At 40.2% G+C, this 11,003-nt stretch overlaps 1 protein-coding gene across 2 annotated transcripts in view; it reads left to right on the top strand.

Annotated features, from left to right (window-relative positions):
- Window positions 1-8,937, top strand: part of LOC110455943 (leishmanolysin homolog) — a 24,688-nt gene extending 15,751 nt beyond the window's left edge. For both annotated transcript variants that reach the window (XM_021506413.1, XM_021506412.1), the window contains 5 exons: window positions 2,320-2,415; window positions 4,081-4,203; window positions 6,771-6,864; window positions 8,067-8,154; window positions 8,318-8,937. In XM_021506413.1, coding sequence (XP_021362088.1) covers window positions 2,320-2,415; window positions 4,081-4,203; window positions 6,771-6,864; window positions 8,067-8,154; window positions 8,318-8,420 — 504 coding nt within the window. In that variant the 3' untranslated portion in view covers window positions 8,421-8,937. The remainder of the gene's footprint in view (window positions 1-2,319; window positions 2,416-4,080; window positions 4,204-6,770; window positions 6,865-8,066; window positions 8,155-8,317) is intronic.
- Window positions 8,938-11,003: the final 2,066 nt, after the last annotated feature.

Genomic DNA, 11,003 nt, shown 5'->3' with positions numbered 1-11,003 from the left:
GTGAGATTATCTATGTCCCCTTGGGTGTAGTGAGATTATCAATGTCCCCTTGGGTGTAGTGAGATTATCAATGTCTCCTTGGGTGAAGTGAGATTATCTATGTCCCCTTGGGTGTTGTGAGATTATCTGTGTCCCCTTGGGTGTTGTGAGATTATCAATGTCCCCTTGGGTGTAGTGACATCATCAATGTCTCCTTGGGTGTAGTGAGATTATCAATGTTTCCATGGGTGTAGTGAGATTAGCAATGTCCCCTTGGGTGTAGTGACATCATCAATGTCCCCTTGGGTGTAGTGAGAATATCAATGTCCCCTTGGGTTTTGTGAGATTAGCAATGTCCCCTTGGGTGTAGTGAGATTATCAATGTCCCCTTGGGTGTAGTGAGATTATCAATGTCCCCTTGGGTGTAGTGAGATTATCAATGTCCCCTTGGGTGTAGTGAGATTATCAATGTCCCCTTGGGTGTAGTGAGATTATCAATGTCCCCTTGGGTGTAGTGAGATTATCAATGTCCCCTTGGGTGTAGTGAGATTATCAATGTCCCCTTGGGTGTAGTGAGATTATCAATGTCCCCTTGGGTGTAGTGAGATTATCAATGTCCCCTTGGGTGTAGTGAGATTATCAATGTCCCCTTGGGTGTAGTGAGATTATCAATGTCCCCTTGGGTGTAGTGAGATTATCAATGTCCCCTTGGGTGTAGTGAGATTATCAATGTCCCCTTGGGTGTAGTGAGATTATCAATGTCCCCTTGGGTGTAGTGAGATTATCAATGTCCCCTTGGGTGTAGTGAGATTATCAATGTCCCCTTGGGTGTAGTGAGATTATCAATGTCCCCTTGGGTGTAGTGAGATTATCAATGTCCCCTTGGGTGTAGTGAGATTATCAATGTCCCCTTGGGTGTAGTGAGATTATCAATGTCCCCTTGGGTGTAGTGAGATTATCAATGTCCCCTTGGGTGTAGTGAGATTATCAATGTCCCCTTGGGTGTAGTGAGATTATCAATGTCCCCTTGGGTGTAGTGAGATTATCAATGTCCCCTTGGGTGTAGTGAGATTATCAATGTCCCCTTGGGTGTAGTGAGATTATCAATGTCCCCTTGGGTGTAGTGAGATTATCAATGTCCCCTTGGGTGTAGTGAGATTATCAATGTCCCCTTGGGTGTAGTGAGATTATCAATGTCCCCTTGGGTGTAGTGAGATTATCAATGTCCCCTTGGGTGTAGTGAGATTATCAATGTCCCCTTGGGTGTAGTGAGATTATCAATGTCCCCTTGGGTGTAGTGAGATTATCAATGTCCCCTTGGGTGTAGTGAGATTATCAATGTCCCCTTGGGTGTAGTGAGATTATCAATGTCCCCTTGGGTGTAGTGAGATTATCAATGTCCCCTTGGGTGTAGTGAGATTATCAATGTCCCCTTGGGTGTAGTGAGATTATCAATGTCCCCTTGGGTGTAGTGAGATTATCAATGTCCCCTTGGGTGTAGTGAGATTATCAATGTCCCCTTGGGTGTAGTGAGATTATCAATGTCCCCTTGGGTGTAGTGAGATTATCAATGTCCCCTTGGGTGTAGTGAGATTATCAATGTCCCCTTGGGTGTAGTGAGATTATCAATGTCCCCTTGGGTGTAGTGAGATTATCAATGTCCCCTTGGGTGTAGTGAGATTATCAATGTCCCCTTGGGTGTAGTGAGATTATCAATGTCCCCTTGGGTGTAGTGAGATTATCAATGTCCCCTTGGGTGTAGTGAGATTATCAATGTCCCCTTGGGTGTAGTGAGATTATCAATGTCCCCTTGGGTGTAGTGAGATTATCAATGTCCCCTTGGGTGTAGTGAGATTATCAATGTCCCCTTGGGTGTAGTGAGATTATCAATGTCCCCTTGGGTGTAGTGAGATTATCAATGTCCCCTTGGGTGTAGTGAGATTATCAATGTCCCCTTGGGTGTAGTGAGATTATCAATGTCCCCTTGGGTGTAGTGAGATTATCAATGTCCCCTTGGGTGTAGTGAGATTATCAATGTCCCCTTGGGTGTAGTGAGATTATCAATGTCACCTTGAGTGTAGTGAGATTATCAATGTCTCCTTTGGTGTAGTGAGATTATCAATGTCACCTTGGGTGTAGTGAGATTATCAATTTCACCTTGGGTGTAGTGAGATTATCAATGTCCCCTTGGGTGTAGTGAGATTATCTATGTCCCCTTGGGTGTTGTGAGATTATCAATGTCCCCTTGGTTGTTACATGTATGACATCATCATTGTCCCCTTACCAAACAGGTTCCTGTTGAGATAGTATCTAATGTTCTACGTTGTTACTTTATTTCAGGACCAGTGCTTTCTCCCTATTACGAACACAAAGGTATCTGGTCTGGAGAAGTACAGTCAGTCAAGTCTGTGTTTCATGTCCAATCTCACAATGTCGGTAAGTTGTTTTTACTTACATTGATACTTATCAGACACATGAACAAATACTGAACATGATGCTTGACACAAATATGGGTGTCGTCAATGTTACCCTTCTTATTTCTTCCAAATATCAAACCTTAACTCATAGATATATGCTCTGTGATCCAGCATTCTTCTCAGGCCAACCACTACAACCATCCTCACAGACCACCAACTACAACCATCCTCTTAGACCACCCATTGCAACCATCCACTCAGGCTGCATCCACTACAACCATCATATCAGGCCACACCCACTACAACCATCCTCTAAGGCCACCTACTACAACCATTCACCTCAGACCACCCACTACAACCATCCTTTCACACCACCCACTTCAACCGTCCCCTCAGGCTACCCACTTTTACCATCCTATCAGACCATCCACTACAACCATCCTATCAGTCTACCCACTACAACCACCCTGCAGACCATCAACTACAACCATCCTATCAGTCCAACCACTACAACCACCATTGCATGCCACACTGACTACAACCATACTATTAGGCCACCCACTACAACCATCCACCTCAGACCATCCACTACAACCATCCTCTCAAGCCATTTATTGCAACCATCCTATCAGACCCGAACTACAACCATCCTCTCAGGCCACCTCCTACAACCATCTCAGGCCACACACTTCAACCATCCTCTCAGGCCACACACTTCAACCTTCCTAACAGACCACCCAATCACCCAATCACCCACTACAACAAGCAGGGCTTTAGTTCTCACTACCCAACCACCCACTACAACCATCAGGGCATTAGTTCTCACTACCCAACCACTGGCTTTAACCAGCAGGGCTTTAGTTCTCTCTATCTGACCACCAACTACAACCAGCTGGGCTTTAGTTTTCTCTATCCAACCACCCACTACAGCTATCAGGGCATAAGTTTTCTCTACCCAACCACCCACTACAACAAGCAGGGTTTTAGTTTTCTGTACCCTATACTGCTTGTAATAGACTTATGTTGTTTTGATGCTCGATATCTTGTTACTGTAAGAACTATGTGACCTTGTTGAGTTCATCAGTGCTTGGACTGAGTGTCATGGTTGAGAAAGTTTCATCTTTTTACACATGAAAAAGGATCCATTAATATGACAGACTACACAGTGTGTTGTTTCCCTCATCACCAAGCAATTTGTTATGGTGGTTTTGATACTGATAATTATACAATTTCATACTTTGTAGGGAAATGATTTCGCCTGGTAATTATACAATTTCATACTTTGTAGGGAAATGATTTCGCCTGGTAATTATACAATTTCATACTTTGTAGGGAAATGATTTCGCCTGGTAATTATACAATTTCATACTTTGTAGGGAAATGATTTCGCCTGGTAATTATACAATTTCATACTTTGTAGGGAAATGATTTCGACTGGTAATTATACAATTTCATACTTTGTAGGGAAATGATTTCGACTGATAATTATACAATTTCATACTTTGTAGGGAAATGATTTCGACTGATAATTATACAATTTCATACTTTGTAGGGAAATGATTTCGCCTGGTAATTATACAATTTCATACTTTGTAGGGAAATGATTTCGCCTGATAATTATACAATTTCATACTTTGTAGGGAAATGATTTCGACTGGTAATTATACAATTTCATACTTTGTAGGGAAATGATTTCGCCCCACTAGAAGGAATGTGCCTACAACACAGATGTGATGTCAAACAAACATTAGAGGTCAAAGTTGAGAGTTCAGCCTGGATTGTTTGTCCGTATGGTCATACCATCAATGTAAGTCATCTATATGTATGTGGTAATGACTGACCATGTAGGAATTGTAATTTGGAAAGCTCACCATTCATCTTCAAATGTAATTAATTTTTAGGTCACCTGAGTCACTCGAGCTCGAAAACAATTACATTTTCGACTTCTCCTCAGAAACCGTAAATTTTGGTCAAACTTGGTGATAATCATCAGCCTTGGGTGAGGATCAGAGTTTATACTCAAGATAGGGTTGACACCCCAGGGGGCTGAGGGGTGGGGCTTATAAAGGATCAATGAGTGCAAAATCTACAACACTCATCTCCTCTGAAACTTATGTGTGGATTTTGACCAACATATCATGAAGTGATCTTTAAATAATGAAGATCAGAATTCATACTCAAGAAGGGGTTGGCACCTTAGGTGGTGGAGGGGTTGGGCCATATGAGGTCACTGAGTTCAGAACCGTAAACAATCACATTTTCAACTTCTCCTCGGAAACTATTTGTCAGATTTTTTATAAAACTTTGTGATTATCATCAGCCTATAGGGGTAACGAAAATGTCTACTCATCAGGAGGGGGCTGACATCAACCCCAGGGGATGAGGTGCAGGACTAGGAAGGGTCATTGAGTGCGAAATCTGCAAAAAACATCTCTGAAACTTGCTGGAGGATTTTTACCAACATTTCTTGAAATGATCCTTAGATGATGAGGATCAGAATTAATGCTTGAGAAGGGGCTGATGCCCTAGGTAGCTGAGGGGTGGAGCCATATGGAGTCACTGTATTCAAATCTTCAAAAAAATATCTTCTCTAAAATTTACTGGTGGATTTTGACCAACATCACATAAAATAATCCTTATATGCTGAGGATCATAAGGAGGTTAGTTAGTGTTGTACCTTATACAATTACATTTTAGATTTCTTCTCAAAAACTGTCTGTCAGAGTTTAATGAAACTGGTGGTGACAGTGCAAAATGTTCCAAAAACATATTTTCGCAAACTTATCGGGGGATTTTCAACAATATTCAAATTAAGTTATTATTTCTTTGTTTTTTTAATTAATTAATGTTAAAATGTTCTTATCAGTTTGAAACAGCTGAAATTCTTTCTTTCAAATCAATTGCATTCAGCAGTGTCATCACTTCCAGAACTCAAGGTAAAATGGCAGAGCCATGTTTTGAACAGATACACAATTTCAACCAAATATCATGAATTACCGGTATAGGTTTCAAACTTATTTAATGCCAAACTGAAACATTTACAAACAAATATTGTATTGATTTATAACTGTGTTTCTGCTGGGTGCTGTAACATTGAGCTTATGCTACAATGGTGTTTGTTTCATCAAGTTCATGGAAAAGTTGTTCATTTGTCGTTGACACTGATAGTTGCAATGGTCACATGAATCTGTTAGTACTAAAAGTGAAACCAACGTGATATATCCTCCTGTACTGATACACATGTATTTTTAAATCTGTTGAAACATCTTCACTTTGTAGTATATATACTGATCCTAGCACATTTTCCATTTCAGTGAAATACTTGTGTGTCATGAAAATAAACATGAATTCAGTTGTCTGTGTGTTTTAGTTCTTAAAAGATTATAACCCGCTGAATCGCTCTCACAGGTTTTGCTTCATCAACCCCACTCAGGTGACCGTTAAGGCCTCTTGTTTCTGAAAATTGTCTACAATGCAAACAGTAAACCTGTGATGTTTTTAGTAGAACATTTTGGATTTTCAGCACATTCGTGAGTAATTTTCAATCTATAAACCTCCATCTTCATGGAAAGGTTAATTACCATGAAAGCTTGGACAAGTTCGATAACCACCATTATCTCACCATAATTTATAGTTATGCAGGGAGTTATAAGTTATGCCCCTTTACAAATTTGTTAAAAAAAAAAGTCCACTCAATATCTTGAGTAACTTGTAACAGATTAAATTCACACTTTATGGGAAGGTAAAACGCTATGGACAAAATTGATTCCCACCATTATCTGACTAATTTACTGAGTTAGGAGCACTAGGACCCTTTCATAAATTGCTGAAACAGTGTTCGGTTGATAGCTCAAGCAATTTTAAACAATTAACTTCATGAGAAGGTTAACTACCATGAGAGCTCAGACAAGTTAAATAACAATTAATATCTGACTGTAATCTACTGAGTTATGCCCCTTTAAAACAGAAGAAGTGTCTGCTCGATGTCTCGAGTAATTTACAATGGATTAACTACATATACTGTAAAGGTAGTTATACCCCCTGAATCAGTGGTGTGAATGTAATCACAATTATCTGACCATAATTGATAGACTAAGTTTCTCTAATACAGACTTCATTCATTCCTAGATGTTTTATTGCACTCATTGATCTACCAGGTGTGTTGAAATATTTCTCCTTTAACATCAATGACTCACAAATATTTCATGTTTTCAGTGATGCAAACAACTCAACTTATGCAATGTGTGATGGCATAGTATGTACCACTTAGCAGGAAGTTTGGTTACTTACTCAACTCCAGTATATGTTTGTGTCTGTTTTAACAATTTACTGGTTGATGCTTGACTGTTACTTTCATTCTCTCTGTTCTGATAGGTGCCCGGTTACCATGGTTACGTGAAGTGTCCTGATAGTAAAGAAGCTGTATGTCCATTGGTGGAGGAAACTGTTGACATGACAACAGTAAAAGGTATGGAGAATGTACGATTTCTCTGAAAATGGCATACTTTATAGATCTGAACAATGTCAAGTTAGGACAGTTTATTTCTGGAAAGCTTTTTTATAAAAAAACAAAAAAACTTTTAATTGAGACATAGATGGTTTATACAGGTTTTCTGATTACACAGGCTCTGTTCACATAGAAATGTATACAGTTGGACCTTCTTTTAGAACTGGTCTGTTTACACTGGTTTTACAATTAACATAGATATGTATATAGTAAGACCTAGTTGTAAGACTGGTTTACACAAATATTTTGATTTCACAGATTGAATTATACCCTCGTACCATGAGTAAATGAGGATATATGGGGATTAGCCCGTACATGTATTCGACCATACACATGTGTCTCAAACGGTATCACCACTCTACAGACTTTAACCCGATTGTCATGAAACTTCACACGTGTTCACAAACATCACCTCTTGTACGAGTGTGTGTTTCAACCTTCTGCAGTCAAAAACTAGGTCACTGTCACTATAAATAGCATTTGATACAATTTTTGACTTCACCGGTCTACAATCTTCATTTCTTTTCCATTTGCATCGAAACTTCACCAACATCTCCAAAAACGTCACCTCTTCTACAGGTTTGCATGCAGTCTAAAGTAGGTCACTGTAACTGTAAATAAAATTTGATAGAAATTGCTTAACAGACTTCATTTCTTTTCTGATCATCACAAAACTTAACACACATATTCACAAACATCACCTCTTGTACAAGTTTATGTTTCAACCTAGCTTCTTGAGTCAAAAACTTAGTATTTTGTATGACTTTAAAATACAAAATATAATAAAATATAAACTTTATGTATTTTACAACAATTATGAAACAAGTTATTTCAACTTATATTAATCACTTTTGTTGGTCCGGATGTTAGCGCGTGGGGGGTCTTAGTGTGGGAGGAAACCGGAGTACCCGGAGAAAACCCACGTGGTCAGGCAGGTGACCCCAACCTTTTCACGTCCGATCGGGGAATTGAACCCCGGCCGCCTTGGTGAAAGGCAAGTGCGCTATCCACTGCAACACCTGACCACATTTTGTATGACTTTGAAGTGTTAGGGTATTTAAATCATCTGCGATGCCTTGTTTACATTAGCTTACCTTTTGTTTACTTGTGTTAACTGCACAAATAAGTTCAAATGAAGTAATTGTTTCATTCTTCTATTTTAGACAGCACCACTATGACACCTGAAACTACCACCTGGACTGAGACGTCATCAGTTATCAACGTTTCACATATCTCAACCATCCACATACAGTTTGTATTCTTGCCTAGATAAAGAGTGTCTTCAGTCCGATTAAAATTTTAAAATTTAAACTGTGACAGTCTGAATTTGGTTCATCATTTATTATTTCAATACAGTAATGTAAAGTTATTGTTGAGGACCAGATAACAAAAAAAATGTTTTCTTTCGTTACAGAACAACAAAGCAAGAAAAAGCCTTGTCATCAGGCTGTACATGGAAGTCTCAGTTACACACTTTCATCATAATTCTTCATTCCACAGTTTTTATGTTCTGGTGATTCAAAAATTGTGATACTGATCTTGGGAAATCATTTACAAATACAATACATTTATAGACATCCTACTGTAATGTATGCTAGTTTTTACCTGTATTTGTACCAAATGTGTGTTACTTGTATTGTTACGTGTGAAGGATTGCGTCTTATTATGTGGGTTCATTCATGCATATATATACAGCTGGCCATGGGCCGGTCTCACTCTCTGGGAGAGCGGACCAGTGACCAGCGAGTGATACTCAGGTGAGGGAGACAATAGAGCTAAACACTCGGTGATGTGAGGAAAACCTCCGGACCGGAACGGCAGAGTGTTGACGTCGGCGGGTGGGCACAGGTTTTTGCCAGGTACGCGCAGGGGCGTTTGGGAATGCCAGAGCCTCTGGTTGGATCCTCCTCATGGCACCGAGTGAACGTCACTGACGCTAACCCCGGCGCAGAATGTAATCGGGTACTCACATTATAAGTTGCACTATTCCTAAACGTTGTTGTAAATGTTGCCAGTGCTAATAAATGTTGAAAACTGTCAGTTGAGTGTTGGGTATTTTGTTACACTACAGACTCCAAAGATATCAAACGTCACTTTACGCTAGAACCCGGAAGGACAACGGTGGAGGATGAAGGACGGGAACCGTTACACTACAATGAAACAAACTTAGGATCTTTACAATCCTCAAACTGTGAAACAAACTTAGGATCACAAAATTAGGATCACCAACCCTAGGATCTAAACAATCATCAAACTGTGAAACAAACTTAGGATCACAAAATTAGGATCTAAACAATCATCAAACTGTGAAACAATCTTAGGATCTTTATAATTGTCAAACTGTGAAACAATCTTAGGATCTTTATAATTGTCAAACTGTGAAACAAACTTAGGATCTTTATAATTGTCAAACTGTGAAACAAACTTAGGATCTTTATAATTGTCAAACTGTGAAACAAACTTTGGATCTTTACAGTCATGTAATGGTAAAAAAAACTAAGAATCCTATCAGTCATGTACTTGTTACATGAACTTTTGATTTAACCCAGGAGGAATACATGATGAGAGCGAGTTGGACAAAGACAAATGTTCTTTGTATGGAACTCTCATCACAGTTGGCAAACAAACAAATGATGGTTTTGCTGAAAGGAACCAAACTCATGGTTGAGGTAAGGTTGACCTGTGGAAAAATGTCACTCAGAACTTGTGTCCTGTGTTGTCACTGTTGTATTCTGTCCTGTGATGTCAATGTGGATTTGCGACCTATGTTGTCACTGAGGACTTGTTTTCTGTGTGGTCACTGTGGACTCGTGTCCTGTATTGTTACTGTGGACTTGTGTCCTGTGTTGTTACTGTGGACTTGTGTCCTGTGTTGTCACTGTGGACTTGTGTCCTGTGTTGTCACTGTGGACTTGTGTCCTGTGTTGTTACTGTGGACTTGTGTCCTGTGTTGTTACTGTGGACTTGTGTCCTGTGTTGTCACTGTGGACTTGTGTCCTGTGTTGTCACTGTGGACTTGTGTCCTGTGTTGTTACTGTGGACTTGTGTCCTGTATTGTTACTGTGGACTTGTGTCCTGTGTTGTCACTGTGGACTTGTGTCCTGTGTTGTCACTGATGACTTGTGTCCTGTATTGTTACTGTGGACTTGTGTCCTGTATTGTCACTGTGGACTTGTGTCCTGTATTGTCACTGTGGATTTGCGACCTATGTTGTCACTGTGGACTTGTGTCCTGTATTGTCACTGTGGACTTGTGTCCTGTGTTGTTACTGTTGTGTTGTGACATGTGTTGTCACTGTTGTGTTGTGTCCTGTGTTGTCACTGTTGTGTAGTGTCCTGTGTTGTCACTGTGGACTCGTGTCCTGTGTTGTTACTGTTGTGTTGTGACATGTGTTTTCACTGTTGTGTTGTGTCCTGTGGTGTCATTGTTGTGTTGTCACTGTTGTGTAGTGTCCTGTATTGTAACTGAGGACTTGTGTCCTGTATTGTCGCTGTGGACTTGTGTCCTGTGTTGTTACTGTTGTGTTGTGACATGTGTTGTCACTGTTGTGTTGTGTCCTGTGTTGTCATTGTTGTGTTGTCACTGTTGTGTAGTGTCCTGTGTTGTCACTGTGGACTCGTGTCCTGTGTTGTTACTGTTGTGTTTTGACATGTGTTGTCACTGTTGTGTAGTGTCCTGTGTTGTCACTGTGGACTCGTGTCCTGTGTTGTTACTGTTGTGTTGTGACATGTGTTGTCACTGTTGTTTAGTGTCCTGTGTTGTCACTGTGGACTCATGTCCAGTGTTGTCATTGTTGTGTTGTGTCCTGTGTTGTCAAAGTTGTGTTGTGTCCTGTGTTGTCACTGATGATGTGTGCCCTGTTTTGTCACTGAGGATTTGTGTCCTGTGTTGTCACTGATGACTTGTGTCCGATGTTGTCACTGTTGACTTGAGTCTTTTGTTGTCACTGTGGACTCGTGTCCTGTATTGTTACTGTGGACTTGTGTCCTATGTTGCTACTGTGGACTTGTGTCCTGTGTTGTTACTGTGGACTTGTGTCCTGTGTTGTCACTGTGGACTTGTGTCCTGTGTTGTCACTGTGGACTTGTGTCCTGTGTTGT

The sequence above is a fragment of the Mizuhopecten yessoensis genome, unplaced genomic scaffold (assembly GCF_002113885.1).
Source record: "Mizuhopecten yessoensis strain PY_sf001 unplaced genomic scaffold, ASM211388v2 scaffold8427, whole genome shotgun sequence".
Lineage (NCBI taxonomy): Eukaryota > Metazoa > Mollusca > Bivalvia > Pectinida > Pectinidae > Mizuhopecten > Mizuhopecten yessoensis.
The sequence above is the reverse complement of the archived record's forward strand: the minus strand, read 5'-3'. Positions and strand labels throughout refer to the sequence as shown.